The 17,564-nt window shown below is 35.9% G+C and overlaps 1 protein-coding gene across 1 annotated transcript in view; it reads right to left on the reverse strand.

Moving 5' to 3' along the window:
* The window catches only part of Gp210 (nucleoporin 210), a 243,821-nt gene that overhangs the window by 216,652 nt on the left and 9,605 nt on the right, over positions 1-17,564 (reverse strand). The window contains exons 6-16 of the mRNA XM_067775759.1: positions 17,181-17,423; positions 16,841-17,118; positions 16,669-16,765; positions 16,414-16,546; positions 16,128-16,334; positions 15,916-16,026; positions 13,919-14,047; positions 13,652-13,851; positions 13,322-13,588; positions 9,882-10,007; positions 4,109-4,214 (exon numbers count right to left, since the gene is read on the reverse strand). Of these exons, the coding sequence (XP_067631860.1) occupies positions 4,109-4,214; positions 9,882-10,007; positions 13,322-13,588; positions 13,652-13,851; positions 13,919-14,047; positions 15,916-16,026; positions 16,128-16,334; positions 16,414-16,546; positions 16,669-16,765; positions 16,841-17,118; positions 17,181-17,423 (1,897 nt within the window). The remainder of the gene's footprint in view (positions 1-4,108; positions 4,215-9,881; positions 10,008-13,321; positions 13,589-13,651; positions 13,852-13,918; positions 14,048-15,915; positions 16,027-16,127; positions 16,335-16,413; positions 16,547-16,668; positions 16,766-16,840; positions 17,119-17,180; positions 17,424-17,564) is intronic.

Below are 17,564 nucleotides of genomic sequence, written 5' to 3' on the forward strand. Positions count from 1 at the left end.
GTCAAAATGAAATGGAAACAAACAAATGGCATCTCAAAATGTAAACGTCACTTAGAACTTACATAGAAAATTAAAATTCGACAGACTTCTAAGTCAAGTTAGGTGTTGCTAAGTTTTGAGTAATCAGTAACATGCAATGTTCATTTAACAGAACTGTAAGTGACAGTTCTCAAGTCAAGTCAAGTCTGTGCTAAGTATCAGTAATGGGCCCTTAATCCTCATACCAAATTTCAATAGGCAGATTGAAATTAGTCTTTATACTTTGCAAATGCATACAGTGTTGTACTGAACAAGGGCATTATAAAATGTATTTATTTTATTGACAAATTAGGATCATTTGCTTTTTAAATATAAAACACTTTTTGCACTTTGTAATCGAAATTGCTTATAAGCAATTATAAGCTACGGAACGTGGAACAAAACTTGTTAGTGTCCGAGAATAGATCTATTAAAACCTAACAATTTTCAGTTCTGCCTCTTTTCGAAGTTTAATATAATTTTCGGTATATTGGCCTAGGCGAATATGTACCAAGACTTATGAAAAAAGAAATCACAGCAAAAATGATTTACGAGTTTTAGTATTTTTTTGTTTATGTTCGTTAAGTTTGATAAAACTTAAATGAAAACTATTACGAAAGCTACATGGTTTCGAAAATGTTTTCGTAAGTCGAAAGTTTGAGACATTTGTAAAAAAAGATCGCTAGTTTTGATAAAACTTAAATGAGTTGTATTACGACACTACATAAACCGATTTCGAAAACATTCGAAAGTTCGAAAGTATGTAAATATTTTCAAGAAATTTTCCAAACTCAAAAAACAAAATTTTATTCACTTTGTATTAGAGGTTTACGGGACACTTTAACGGCGGCGGCGACTGCGGAGCCGACGTGTCGGCGCGCCGGCATACTTACTTTAAATAACTTGATTATTCAATTTAAAAAAATAATACTTAGGAAATGTTTTGTTTATTTGTATTTAAGGAAATCGAATTTTTGGCCATTTCGGAAAGATTCTGGGTTTTTGCGTTAAAATCTCGCTTATTCCAGGGTGGCTTTAGGGACCGGTACTGCTGCTTTTGTCTGTATGTCTCGTGCAAAACGTAGTTTCACCGAAGGAGATGTTCTGCGCTAACTCCTACTACTCGTCGGCGACGCAATTTCTTTAAAACACATGTGGCTCCTTGCTGTGCACGCACAAAAGTGACTTACGGCCGTTATTAATGTTATATTAATAGTCATGATTCTCGAGGCAGCATCAATACCGGCCTCATACCATATGCCAGCACAGAAGCTTTATGAATGCGACTTCGAATTCATACCTTCGTCGACGTCACTTTCATAGAAACTCTAGATGTAGCTCCAAAAACTTTCTGACGGATGTGTTTGTCGCGCTATGCTGCGGAGCTGCACTAGAGAAACACCATTAAATTCTAAGGAGTAACTATTCGACCAAGGATGCGGCCCTTGAAATCAGAAGATTTTAAGCAGATATCTTTGCGTGACTTATGGCTGAAAATCGTATAATCCTCGGCGCACCTACATAATTTCTATTTTACAAGGACTCTGCATAAAATTTTTTAAATGTAGGCCAAAATTTGCAGACGTTTGTGTTCGAAACATTGATTTCAATAGTATTCGTTAAACCCAAACCATATTTTAAGTTGAAAGATGTTAATGGTTATATGTTTAGTCCAAACTATTTTTCCATGGCCTTATGATGTACGAGTTGACTATGGATGACCACGTTTTCCGACTAGTTTGACTATCCACTACGTAAGGGTAATTTGTTCTGTCTTGGAAAAGCTTTTTATTTTCCACTTTAGAGTCTTCTTGGGAAGGACAAAGCCTCACCTGGTAAATATATCTGTTGCCATAAGCAATAAACACCTAAGTATCATGTAAAAGGATAGGACTTAGGCGATTATTGCTTGTGACCACATATTATGTGCATACATATCCACATTTGTAACAACAGCCGTAACGTGTAGGTCATATTTAAACTTGGTTGATAGGCTATAATCAATGTAATTCACTGCAAAGGACTGGTTGGTGATAGGGCCGCTAACTTTAAGAAATTTCAATAGTCACTCGGGTGTTGGTAATGATGAAGTGTAAAAATCAAAATTAACATTTCAGATGCAATTTTATAGTTTTGCAAATAAACAACAGAAGTTTGAATAGAATAGATACATATGGGGTATTCCATCCCATTTCCACCAATTTTAAACCCGACCCCTTTAGAATTGGCTGAAAGTTTTTCTTCTTTTTCTAGCTTACGAAAGACGTTTTTCAGAATTTTTTCAAATTTTTTCATCCAACTCAAAAAAAGTTATGAATTTAAAAAAAAAAGCACCGTTTTTGTTTTCAAAATGCTATAACTTTTTCAAAAATTGACCGTTCGGGATCTTTTTTTTTTAAATTTGTTTTTAAATGTACTTTTCGCAAAAAATACAAAAAAATTTTTTAAGTTTTTTTTTTTTTGTAATTTTTCAGTTTTTCGAGATTTTTCGAATTTCGCCATTTTTTTCTCCTCATAAAAAACTTCAATCAATTCTGCAATCATCCCCACTAATCCCGGAGTGGGCCGATTTATTTTTTATTTTTATTTTTTTTTGTTGCCAGCCAGCATAATGAGTATTTAAACCCAATTGAGTCTCCGGCCGAAAACCAGAGGGTTGGCAGCTCTGGTTTGGAGTAACTGTAGAGAAATTGTGTCCGAAAAGTGATTAATCGCTTCCAAATGTGTATTTCTTATTTTATATATGGATCATTGCATGTCAACTGAACTTACTAATGGATTTTGCATCACCGATTCCGCTTATTCTTTCAGCCAATCGGCATATTGATTTTTTGAAAAAATCGGTACTTCTGGATAACTTGTTTTTTTTTTTTAATAACCTCTGGACAATTTGGAAACATTTTATTTGAATTCATTGTTCTTTATGAATTTTCTGAAAAAATATGCAAAATGAGTATGTATATAAATTTATTATACAAATTTTAGAGTTTTGTTTTAATAACTTGGTGAATTCGGTGATCCAAAATCCGTGTTGAGCTGGCATTGAAATTGCCTGTTAAAAAAAAAAAATATTTCTATCGAACCAATTTTCGACATGAACAATAAACGGCCCAGACATTCTTAAAGGAGTAGGAAATATGTATAGTAACGCGCCGAACTGCGCCGCGCCGATATTTTTAACATTCGGCGGCGGCGTGCGAAAAACGACGTTAATCGGCGGCGTATATCTCGAAGGTTTATATGAGTTTTTCATAAGTTAGTAACAAATCATTCAATCTTCAGTTTACTGCTGCTTTTTTATTGTACAAAACTGTATATATGTAAATAAATTTTTACTGTAGTCAATTTTAAAGTCAGGTAAAAAGGAAGACATTTGTTTAGTTAGTTTCTCTCATTCATTTACTATACAAATATCATTTTGTGAAACAAATATGAGTATGAAACCGCTGAAAAGGTCATTCATTATTCATACGAGGATTGCTATTTATATTTTGAGCCTTGGCAACACTAATTGTTTGCCGGCGCCATCTGACGTTTTCAATTGAAAGTTTGACGATTTCAGCACAACTTGTGTTGTTTGCAGTAACTTAAAAATTGTATCTCAGCGAAAAAATGGAATTAAAACGTGAAATTTTTCGTGCGATGGTTTTTTACGACTTTCGACGTGGATTATCAAGACAGGAGTGCTTTGAACAACTTTCCTTTGCACAATTTACTTGAAACTTTGAGGTCTAAGAGCTAAGCGGACCCAAATGCGGAGTACAGGAAGCAGTTTCTTTAAAAAAAAAAAGGTCTGCTTATTTGATCAGACCCCATCTAGCGACATTTATTTTGACGTTCGGAGTCACAATTTAGGCCCGTTTGCTCTTACACACTCAACTTATTGAGGCAATTGCGATTTTTATCAATTAATGACAATTCTCAGCCATTTTGCCGTGTCACTTTTTTGCGTACCAATGTATGGTTGACGAAAACATCTCCTCGAATATTTTTTATTCGTCCGAAATGGAGAATAACAGCCAAACTGGCTGATGTGCGAGCACAGTGTAATTAATAATAGAAAGTAATAAAAAAAATCACTTTCACTTACCTGTATATTTGTCAATTGTAATTATTTGTTCATCCGAGCTGCTCCAAGCTGACGACAATGTTAACGGTGAATCGAAGCATATAATGTCGCCGACAGAGAAGATTGTCTATAGCCCGCGTACCAACGCCGATATGACAATTAGGTGGACATACGTCAAGCACATGAAAACATCACAAACAAGACCACGGATAATATTGGCACACAACAATAGCAGGATTGTTAGGAGTGGCAACGCCAAGCAACAGCAATCACAACAACAGTGATAACGGCATCAACATCAGTAACAGTAACAATTCCCCGAATTGCATAATTTCGTGTGCGATATGCATTGACGTCGTTTTGTAGTTGCGATTTTCAGAAATATTTGAGAATTTATGCGTGTAAAGAAAGCGAGCAGGTGGAGTTCATAATTATGTAAGTTGTTGACGGTTATGTGTATGTGGTAGTGGTTGAGGTGCAGTTTGACGATTATGGCGCAAAGTCGTAAAATGTTAAAATTAGCAGCGTGCCATTGACAGTTGCAATATGTTTCGTTGTTTTTGTTTTTCCCACATAAGAGGGTAAGAAAAAAAGATATTAAATTTTTTTTTTAATAAAAGAAATTATTAAATTTTTTTTATTAATGGATGTGGTGGGGAAGAACGCTTGGGTGTGCAACGCGAGCAACAGAATTAATATTATGGATCAAATTTAGCACACAGATAAGCGATAGTTTTGAAAGACCTATAGGACCCCGCGGGTTAGGGGGTCAGAATATACCCGCGGTTGGTATGCCTGTCGTAAGAGGCGAATAAAATACCAGGTTTAAGGGGCTGTGTAGCGCAACCCTTCAGGTTGCCAGTGCAATATATAGCTTCTCCAAACCCAATTGTCAACCTCACCAATCCGCGGCGAATCCTGTTTCACTAACAGACGAGGCGCTGGCGACCCCAAGCTCCTCATGGAACTTGGGGTGGGGAGGGAGGGATGGCCTGCAGGTTTAACGTGGCCATATAAATCGTTCCCGAGATGGTCGGCCTAGCACCTTAATGGTGCTGTGTTACCGGAGCGTACCGGATCTGTATCCGTCAAAGGACCATCACATCGATAACACTCCCCAAAGCCTTCGGGGAGCAACCTTATCGCTACAACAACAACAACAACAAAGACCTATAGGTTTTAATGGGGGCCCGCTCCCCCCCCCCCCCTGGGGACGTTTGTTACTTAATTTTTTTTTTAATGATCTTTCTAACTTATTCAAGCCAGAGCGTTGGGATGGATTTTAATTAAACTACGCGCTGGCCAATATCATGGAAATAAGACTTGCTCATTTTCTTTTATAAAATTCGTTGTGGTAGGCGGAGCACGATATAAATCAAGACCTTCGCAATTTTTGTAAAGAGGGCAATACCATATCGGTATCGTTTTGGCTGCTTTTCGAAATCATTTCGAGACTATTTTAGGATTGTTTTTGGGACCATTTCCGGACTATTCGAGAGTAATTTACTAATTGCTCTCAAATTCATCTTAAATTTATTTCAGAATAATCGCAGTGTTGTTTCGGGAATCATATCGAAATTATTTCGTGAGCTTTTCCAGATCATTTAGGGACTCTTGGCATTACTTCGTTTAATTCAGGACAATTATGGTATTGTTTTATACATCTTAGCGGGTTTGTTTTGGGCTTCAATCGGTACCATTTCTGATATATATATTGTAACGAATATTAGCATCACTTAGTGTCTCACATCCCTAAGGTTATTAAATAAAGGCACAACTACAGAAACATTAAGCAAGCTACATAAACACATTAATCATCATTTACCCACATACATACAAGGCAACGAAGAGATAACTCACATACAGATGTAGTCATCGGTGAAAGTAGTAGTCACATATACACGCGCATATGGGTATGCGAGAGGCTATGAACGTGTATCTGTAGTTTATAGCTGGTAGCGTATAGCTGGTAACCAAGTAGAAAATTCTAGCAGAATAAACGTCTAGACATTTGGGCACAGAATATAAAAGCATCGAAAGCTGTGTAATCTGTAATCAGTTTGATTTAAGCACGCTATTGGTTGCGAAGTATAAGTGTTATTGTGAAGTACTTTCAAAGCAGTCTAATAAAGACCATTTTTCATTATTGAATACTGGAGTTATTTATTCAACAATTTAGCGATACGAATGTTAGTAGAAGGAGGTGTAAAATAAGCGGAGTTTCACTAAATTCGTTACAATATTGTATCATTTTTCGATCGTTTTCGGAATAATGTGGAAAGCATTTCTTAATCATCTGGGCACTATTTTTGGGGCGTGTCGGCAATGTGTTCGCGAACTACATAATTACCGAACTACATCGGGATTAATTCGCAGCTAAGTATTCCGGATAATTTTGTGATTAATTCAGTATAGTACATATTGTTATACTCAGTTGAGCAGAGCTCACAGTATATTAACTTTGATTGGACGGTTGGTTGTACAGGTATAAAGGAATCGAGATAGATATAGACTTCCATATATCAAAATCATTAGTATCGAAAAAAAAAAATTGATTAAGCCATGTCCGTCCGTCCGTCCGTCCGTTAATACGATAACTTGAGCAAATTTTGAGGTATCCTGATAAAATTTGGTATGTAGGTTCCTGGGCACTCATCTCAGATCGCTATTTAAAATGAACGATATCGGACTATAACCACGCCCACTTTTTCGATATTGAAAATTTCAAAAACCGAAAAAGTGCGATAATTCATTACCAAAGATGGATAAAGCGATGAAACTTGAACTTATGACGCGGAATAGAAAATTAGTAAAATTTTGGACAATAGGCGTGGCACCGCCCACTTTTAAAAGAAGGTAATTTAAAAGTTTTGCAAGCTGTAATTTGGCAGTCGTTGAAGATATCATGATGAAATTTGGCAGGAACGTTACTCCTATTACTATATGTATGCTTAATAAAAATTAGCGAAATCGGAGAACGACCACGCCCACTTTAAAATAAAATTTGTTTAAGTCAAATTTTAACAAAAAATTTAATATCTTTACAGTATATAAGTAAACTATGTAAACATTCAACCCCAGTATTGATATGGCGTGGCTCCGCCCTTTTTCATTTAATTTGTCTAGGATACTTTTAAAGCCATAAGTCGAACAAAAATTTACCAATCCCTGTGAAATTTGGTAGGGGCTTAGATTCTAGGACGATAACTATTTTCTGTGAAAAAGGGCGAAATCGGTTGAAGCCACGCCCAGTTTTTATACACAGTCGACCGTCTGTCCTTCCGCTCGGCCGTTAACACGATAACTTCACGTACTTATCTGAACTCACTTTGTATTGGTGTAAAAAATTGGCAAAATCCGACTATGACCACGCCCACTTTTTCGATATCGAAAATTACGAAAAATGAAAAAATGCGATAATTCTATACCAAATACGAAAAAAGGAATGAAACATGGTAATTGGATTGGTTTATTGACGCAAAATATAACTTTAGAAAAAAACTTTGTAAAATGGGTGTGACACCTACCATATTAAGTAGAAGAAAATGAAAAAGTTCTGCAGGGCGAAATCAAAAGCCCTTGGAATCTTGGCAGGAATACTGTTCGTGGTATTACATATATAAATAAATTAGCGATACCCGACAGATGATGTTCTGAGTCACCCTGGTCCACATTTTGGTCGATATCTCGAAAACGCCTTCACATATAAAACTACCACCACTCCCTTTTACAACCCTCATTAAAACTTTGATTTGATAACCATATCGTACAAACAAATTCTAGTCACCCCTGGTCCACCTTTATGGCGATATCTCGAAAAGGCGTCCACCTATAGAACTAAGGATCACTCCTTTTTAAAATACTCATATCACCTTTCATTTGATACCCATATCGTACAAACAAATTCTAGAATCACGCCTGGTCCACCTTTATGACGATATCCCGAAATGGCGTCCACCTATAGAACTATGGCCCACTCCCTTTTAAAATACTATATAATACCTTCCATTTGATACCCATGACATACAAACACATTCCAGGGTTACCCTAGGTTCATTTTCCTACTTGGTGATTTTCCCTTATTTTGTCTCCAAAGCTCTCAGCTGAGTATATAATGTTCGGTTACACCCGAACTTAGCCTCCCTTACTTGTTTTATTTATTTTCGGATCATATGAGGACTAGTTCCCGACCATTTTGGGATCATGTCGGCACTATCTCCAGATTATGTAGGGTTTGTTTTCGAAAATATTCCATGCAAATTCAGATTAATTTCAGGATAATTTCCGGATGAAGTCTGCGAATATTTTAAGGATGACTTTAGGACTACAGTTGCGCGCCATGTTTTCAGTAGGGAAAAATTTATTGAAAAAAGGGACCATATCTCAAAAAATTACCAGTTTTACATTTCTTATGTTTACAAATAATGTAATCTACTGTAATATGCACATAAAACATAAAGGACTATGTCAAAAGAATTATTAAAAAATCAGTTTTACATTGTTCAATTGGTCTCTAAGCACTGCTATAAATGCAATGTTACTAAGCTCTTGAGAGCACGCCTATAAGTGTTCCACACAATTAGGATTAAAACCAAAGAATAAGAATGTACCTAATAGCTTGTAAAGGAATAGCAGTGAATAGGCATAACTTAGAGATAAATTGCAAAGCGAGCAGAGCATTCATATGGCTGAGGGGATATACTAGTATAAAGTATGAGTATAGGAGATTTCGAGTTCAATACTCAGCTCCCGAAAAGCTAGCTAATGAAGAAGTGGAATTCAGAAACATGTCCTACATAGTAACCATGATAAAAATATTTGTATCATGCTAGTAACCATCGCCGTTTGAAAACTTTGTAATTTTTTTCTAATATCAATAACAAAAGCAATTTTATAAAGCAATATGAACGTACTAAAAATGTTCCTTAATTAAATGGTATATAAATGGCAGACGAACTTTTTTCAAACGGATTTCTTTATCTATGGTATAAAAGGCACCACTAACTTATAGGTGCAAGCTTAGAAAATAAAGCTGATTCGGCTCCCATCGTATTGGCTCCATCAATCGCAAGCCCAATAAAATTACAAAGAGGTACATCTGCTTTTGAAATATCTTCTTAACTCATTGTTTTATTGAACCGGCATCACTTGTATTTAGTCCAACTAGTGGCAAAAGCCTTTCACGAAAAGTTTTTGTCAAACCGAATGAAATCTAACAACCAAAACAAAATAAGTTCTGATAAGTCCATTATTTCATCAACCATTAACGAAAATGTGTTTTCTGTAAAATCAGACGTTATGATTTTAGGTGGTTTTTTTTTTTGCCTAAATTATCTGCTACGGGAGTTGCATTTGTTCTGCCACAATTTAATGATTTAGCAATTGTGGGAAGAAATCCATTTAAGTAAATGAAAGATTTGCGTGGGTTGATGAAAATTTATTGCAATTAACAGGCTGAGCAATCAATCAAATTTTGGAGCATTTTTAAATCAGTGAAAAAGAAAGAAAAATATCAGATCATGGCTACTTGCCTAAAAAGGACCAAAATTGACAAGAAGGAACCAGCGGGGTCGGAAAGGACCATTTTTGGTCCAAATGGATCAAAGTGGTAAACGTGTTTAGGACTATCTCTGGATGATTTGTGTACTATCGGGATCCATGAAATATACGATTTATTGAATAGAAGACATATCAACTTCTATAATTGTAGTTTTTAATTTTTTTTGTTTCTTTTTTTTTTTGCAAAAATCACCTATAGTAAATCATTAAAATATCTCAAATAATCACATCTTACCTTAGTCGGAAACGTGTTCTTGGATTCTGCTACAGATAACTTGATATAGTCCTCAGCGTGTTTAACTCCAGTTGTATCTCTTAAGCTGATGCCGATCATGTTGCTTGTTTCACGCGGCAGATTTATCTAAATTTAAATTAAAAAAAAGTAGAACGCACAACAGAATATGTAGAAAGTTCAAAAAGTTTATATTTAACACAAGAGCAATATATGCATAAACTTTTCGAAGTAAAAAGTATGTGACATGCAGGGTATTTATGAAAAAGTATAAGTAAAACTATGTCCAGCTGAAATATGAGAAACAGTTTTTGATATTTTTATACAAAAAATGTGATGCAGTAACTGTACGAAAGGCCAAAAGCGAAAAAAGTTAAAAAAAAAAAACACCAATAACGCATTCAAACTGTGTTGTGGCAACAAACGTGAGCAAGAGCGGACCAAGGTGCTCACACAAAAACACATACAAATTGATGTATATTGGAACGATTTTCCCTCATCCCTTGTCAAATTTGGTTTCGAGACAAACCGGTTTCGGCGTTGTGCCATCATCAGTGTCGATTTTCGTTCCGATCTGTTGTTGTCGTTTGTCCTGTATTTATAGTTTGTAGGTACATGAGCAGGTATTGTCAAAGTTGATGCTTGTGTATATTTAGTTATGTGTATGTGATGTGTACTCATTCAGAACCGAGGGTGGTTTTTACTGATCGATTTGTGTGGCTGACTGAGGAAGGTAAAAGTCTGTAATTTTAGTCGTGTGGCCTTCTTTGTAGGTTTGTTGTTTTGGTGCGTTAATTGTTTTGTCTTTATTTGTTGTATTGTGTTTGTCTGTTGTACCTGGGTGATGATTGCTTTGTTTCTTGTAAACAAGTTGTAAAGGCTCGAATATTGTGTCAGAAATTGTGTTTATCTGTTCGTTTATTATTCTACCGTCGAATGTTTTCGAGTACGTTGAGACGTCGGCCTCTTGCTTGTATGTGAAGAACCCTAACTGTTTTATTGATGTTTGCTGGGGAACATTAATTTTCAACCATGTGATTCGCGAAGTTAGACTCTGGTATAATGTTTGGATACCGTGTTTTTTTGTTGTAATCTCTAATATGCTCTCTGAACCTCGTTCTTATTTGCCGTCCTGTTTGTCCTATGTAACTATGTTGGCATCCTCGGGTAAGCTTGCATACGCCGTGGCTGCTAAATGCTGATGCTGCAAGACGTCTTAATATTGGGGCAGCAGAAAAACGCACCGTGCATTTTGTATTATGTTTACAGTTTAAGTTGGTGCAGGTCGTGATTCAATCATAAGAGGTTTGCTCGGATGACAAATTTTTTGACAATTGCAGCCATTTTGCTCCCAAATCGAATTGAAATCCGTTAGATGTATTGTTTCTTTGCGATTTTTCGAAAAATATTAGCAGTAGAAATAGGAAGCAATCAGTTTACAAAGTCCTGAACTGCATAATTCCTTAGAACAATTTTATTAATTTTATGATGATGAACTTATTAACTATGCCTCGATCTGGCCGAACAGGTAAAGTTATGAAAAGTACGGACACCAAGGAATCGTACACATTCGTAAACCTATGAACCTACGAAACCTAAACCGACTCGAAAATCATCATTCATCGTTAAAAATTTGACTAGTTAATCTATTCACGTAAAAATGTCATCAGTAAATAATGGAGATACCATAACGAAATGTACGCACTGAGCATGTTAACTTATTCATTCCGTAAGAATTTGTGGAATCGGTTTATATTTGAAATATTATGTATGTATATGCTTATTTGGAATATTCAGAACACGTTCGTTTGATACAACCTTAACGGTTTATCCGGAAAACTTTCATGAATACTAAACGGAAAAGAGCTTTCCGAAATTTAAGTATAAAAAGTTGAACACTCCCTGTGTAGCAGGGCCGCACAAAAGCTTAACTCTTCTGTCAAATTCAAGGCCGGAATATAAAGTTCTAAGACAATACGCCATTTTCTTTTATTTTTTTGTCAGTTCATTACGGCTGCTGAGAACAGTATCACCCCATGTTGTTGTTGTTGTAGCAGTGCTTCACCCCATGTCGGCTGCCAGTTCGAAATAGTCCTATCTCAAAATATTTTTCAAATATTCCCCTTTTAAGGATTTGTCACAAAAGGACCTATAACAGAATTAGGTTGAAGAACGCCCTATCTCAGAATGCTTTTCATTAGCTCCCTCTTATCTCAAAATGCATGGAGCTTATGCTCAGATACGGAGTTATTGAAACAAATTTTGAGATAGTGTATTTTTGAATAAACCTCTGACGTACGGCATTCTTCAAACAAATTCTGAAAGAATGAGCAAACCAACAACTCTTTAAATTCGCGAAATATGTAATAGGAAATAAATTACTTTCCCCAGAACCTGTTGGCATTTGCAAATTTATTATCACTACTAATATACTACAAAAGGTACTTTTCTACTACAATTTTCGCTGAAGGGGTTAGAATTATTCCCTATTTTTCTTACTTCGTAAAATCAAACCGTCCAGATTTTTAAATTTGGGAGTGTCAAACCTCTGTTATCAGTGGAGAACAAACCTCTAGTAATTGAATCATGGGTGAAGGCATGGCTCAACTATAAGGTTGGCTCATCTACCTAACCATACACCTAACCCAAGAAAGCGTTTGAAGTTCGCTCTAACGATAATGCATAAAATTTTAAATTTTTGACATCTTAAAGATTTTTTTGTTTGAATAGTTGAGATTGTAATAATAGAGATAGTAATAATAACACTGTCGGTAAAATCACTTTATATCTGAGTATTGTACTAAACCATATTTTTAAGAAATTTTTTCGCTTTTCAAATTTTGTCTTTAATTTACGCTTAGCCGTTGGAACGTGTGGACAGTTTAATTACGCTATATGTGACCCAGCCTATGAAAAAGTGGCTTATGACTCAAAAAAGAAATTGCAAGAAACAGCTGTTAAAGATGCATTTCTTCAGTTTCTTAGTAGTTTTTCTTTTGCATTATGAACAGTCATGCACAAAAGGCAAAGCACAAACCAGTTTCTGACCGATATTTTGGCAATGGGCCATCGAAAAAAATGCTATCAAAAAAATTTGAGGATGCTTCACCAGCCACCAAAGTGTCATCGAAGGAACCAAAGGCTTCATCGTCTTTCATTTGTGCTCTTCTTTCTCTACATTTTTAGTACACTTGTAAGCAAGTTAGGACTTTCTAGTTTTCACCACGTGAAAGAGCGTCTCAAAAACTATAGAAACCAGAAAAAAGTGGACAAAGTTTTTAGAGTCATAAGCCACCTTTTCATAGACCGGGTCACATATACGAATCGGTTTTCGAAGTTCGAAAAAAGATTTTTCGTAATTTTAAGGTTAATAAATCTAAGCCATGCTCTTTTCTTCGACATCTTTTATCTTCAATTAAAATTGTTAAATATCCAATACTCACCCCAATTGTTAGATTGCTTCCTATTTGTACATCCACAATATCCTTGCGTGACAAATCATACTTCAAGCCATTTACATCTTCAATATTATGCGAGAATTCATTTCCCAAATTGTCGTGTAATGAAATTTGTAATACGAAATTCATGCCACGTGGTATTTTTGGCTCGCCACGCTTTAGACGTGAAGTAGGATATGCTAAGGAAGCCAAAATATATTGAATATTTTTTACTTCAATGCCGATAGGTAGAGTTTGCTCGAACGTTTTCGCCTATATATGAAATTTAATTTATTTATTTATTCGTGATACAAAATCATTACATGCAAAACTTACAATAATCAAATCACGTCCAAGCGTATCCTGTGTACGCACAACACCATCGGGCGATACTTTAACAATACCACTGCTTTCACTATCTAATTTATAGACAACATCGTCTAAGTTGGATTTCAATTGTAAAGTGCTACGCGGTGCTATTAAAATCCAATCCATTTTTATGTGTTTCGGTGACTCAAGCTCCAAGATTTTGAATACTAGAAAATTAAATGTGGCCTAATGTTAGAAATAGACTTAAAGAATTAAGTACTTCTTGCGACTTACCCACTACTTCAACTGAGTTTGTAATTTTTTGTCCATTAGATAGCTCAACAGTCGCTTGAATTTTAGCTTTTCCTGGATTAACAGCTTTAACGCGCACTGTTATTAGATCAACGCTGCCGTATTCAATACCTGTGAGAAAAATTGGAAAATAACTTATTTTCAACTGTATAAAATTATACTACATATTGATTATTTTAATTATTGCTTGTCAGTTCCGTATCTGTGCTGGAACGTGAAACTTTATCTTTCCAGCTCATTAGAAAACATCAATAATTTTCTACGAATATTTTGTGAGCATAATTTGCAGAATTGAAGCAAAATGCCGTATCGAGCTATTCGTTTTGATATTATGTATCGAGAGTTATTCCTTGTCAAATATACTAATGTAGACTTCCTTTCATAAAGGATGCTTGCAGATATAAACATTTTGTTTAAGATCACACTGGTGTACTTTTTATTTGAAAAACCATTACCATAAACGCCATATGGTGTTAACAATGCTTCGCCCCATTCAATGGGCATGACCACTCCCAAATTTCAACAGGGGTGGACCATAGAGAAATTGGTGTTAGAGACGTAGGTGCCACATTACAATTGAAAAGATGGTTGGTGTCATGTGGGGATACATCACATGCAGAACATACATTACGTATGTAAGGGTTGATTCTGGGCAAGTAAGAGTTTAACCTGTTACAGTATCGAGAACGAGGTTGGGCCAGGGTTACTAGTGTTGTTGTTGTTGTAGCGATTTCCCTTGTTAGTGTGCTTTCTTCTCCTGCCAGAGTGGGATATTGTATATTGATAACAGGCGTTATTCATTCGGTGTGGATTTTGCCTAGGGCCTCCTTATGCTTATTCGCAGCTGCCGATATATCAAAAAACACCCCAGTAAAAGTTTGAAAGAGTTAGAAGCAATAACAATGGATCTATGCCACTGTCAAAAAGGCATTTCTCCATGTATTGAATGTAAAAATTGCATCGCACATAAAATTTTTAATTTGTTGGTTAGCGCCGTTGTGAATTAGGCTCACGATATGTAAAAAATTAAGATAACGAAAAAAGCACATACAACTTTTTAAAACCGAAAAAATTCAATTAAGATAAAAGGGATACAAGGGATTCGATAAGCGTAATACAAAGCTTTATAGCAGGCGAGGCTCTGGCGACCCCAAGCTCCTCATGGAACTAGAGCGTGTGGAGAGCGGGATGGCCTAGAAAGTTTAATGTGTCTATTAATCGTTCCCGAAATGGTCGGTCTAGTACCTTAATGGTGCTTTCTTACCAGAACGTACCTGATCTGTATCCGGCAAAGGACCATCAACATCGATAATACTCTCCAAAACCTTCGGCGAGTGTCTTTATCGTTGATACAACAACAACAAGAGAAAATTCTAAGGTGCATAAAAAATTAACACTACCAAATGAATCAATTATCGACCGCCGTGGTGTGACGGTAGCGTGCTCCGCCTACCACACTGCAGATCCTGGGTTCACCACGCCCGGGCAAAGCAACATCAAAATTTTAAAAACATGTTTTTTGCAATTAGAAGAAAATTTTTCTAAGCGTGATCGCCCCTCGGCAATTTTGGCAAGTACTTCGAGTGTACTTCTGCCATGAAAAGCTCTCAGTGAAAACTCATCTGCTTTCCAGATGCTGTTCGGGGTCGGCATAAAACAAGTAGGTCACGTCCGGCCAATTTATAGGAAAAATCAAGAGGAGCACGACGCAAATTGGAAGAGAAGCTCGGCCTAAAATCTCTTCGGAGGTTATCGCGCCTCACATTTTAAATGAATCAATTATAAACATATTTTTAATTTGTTTACCAATTTCGTTCAAATAAAAAATTTTGGTAAAATTTGACATGGAATTACACTTTTAAGATATACAAATTAAAATTGCGTACTTCAAGCCATATTCCTAACGTAGAAAGAATTGCCAAAGTAACTACACACTAGTTATATGTATATACTATCTTAACAAAGAGCAACGTACATACCAGAATCAGCAAAAACATTGAAAATGTCTACCACATCCGGTTGATTTGTTGTCCATGTAACACGCATATTCTCCAAAGTTCCCAACACCATAGGCGATAGATCAGGTACACCTGCAATTATTTACATTTATACATATGATTTATTAGTTCATAAGTCATTGAAACAAACAAGTTCACATGCAAATGCGTAAAAAAAATATAGACACACTAACCCCATACAGCAGCCGGCATCACTGCACCGCTACGTACACGCACTAGTGGTGTCTTCACTTGTATATTCACAAATGGTACAACATGAACTTCCACTGTGTCAGCGGATATGACCACTTCTTTGCCATTTCCGGGATTTGTCATAATACATTTACCGGTGATTCGAGTTGTGCCCAACTTATGTGCTGTAACAATTGCTGATTCCATTGCTAATAAATGAAAAGATGGAGGTTACATTAGTGGAAAACTAGCAGACATATACTTCGATGGGGAACTAAACAAACGTACATATAACTTTTTTGTCATGCACATAATAGACAATGTTTATATCCGGTTGTGGTCCACCATGATAGTATATTTGTACGCTCGAACCAACAACGAGTGTTGAGTTTCTTGGATAGAGACGTAGTGGAGGAAATACCTTGGTGAATAAAGAAGAATAAATTGAATTAAGTACATGAATATATTAAGATGAATATTGCATTATAGAAAATATGCATTTATATATGTGGAGCTATGAATGTATGTTTCTATTGTACATACCTGCACATTTACAGGCTCACTGGCAACCAACGTATCACCACTTCCGGCTGTAAAAACGATTTTTGTTTCACCAAGGTTATTGCCAGTTATAATGTATCTAATAGAAAAAGGAAATAAATGTATAAAAATTAAATATACATATAAACTACTTTAATATTAACTTAAAACTAACTTCACTTCGCCTTCGTTCAAATCAATTTGTTCACCCAATGTCACACTAAGTAAATCTGCATTAAAAATTTCTTCAGATAATTCATATATGTGTAGGTTAAAGGGATCGATTTGCAAGAGATTATCATTGGAGTCATATAATTTAACGATAGCTTCAATTGATTTTGTGCGTTCGACACGATCAGCAGCTTCAACGCGTATGGAAGCTATAGTGACAACGGAAATGGAAAGATGAGCCGGCTCAGTCATTAGACAGCGATCGATCACTTCAAGACGTGCCTGTGATAGAAATAATTTGGTAATTTGAATTATACACGACTTATGCCTATACAATTACTTACATGTCCCACACGCAGCGGTGTTATTACCAATTCCTTTTCTTTGGCATCATATTCAACATCTACAACATTTTGCTCATGCAAATCGAAATCGTAAAAGCCGCTGCCTTGTGTAATTGGTATGCGTTCACGTCGATTTTTGGCCATAAAAATGCTGATGTGATCCGTGGGGAAAAGTGTACTATTTACAGCCATAAACCGAATTTCATTCTCAATGACAGGCGTATGCACCTCGCCAGTTTTTGGCTGTGAATTATAACAGTTTTGAGAAAAAGAGACTTAGGGAACTCCAAAAAGTATAAGGTGATTTTATAAAAACTATTAAATATTGCAACTTCGTTAACATTTTTAAAAAGCTGTCGAAAATGCAAAAATAGCAACAGAAAA

The sequence above is a fragment of the Eurosta solidaginis genome, chromosome 3 (genome assembly GCF_040869045.1).
Source record: "Eurosta solidaginis isolate ZX-2024a chromosome 3, ASM4086904v1, whole genome shotgun sequence".
Classification (NCBI taxonomy): domain Eukaryota; kingdom Metazoa; phylum Arthropoda; class Insecta; order Diptera; family Tephritidae; genus Eurosta; species Eurosta solidaginis.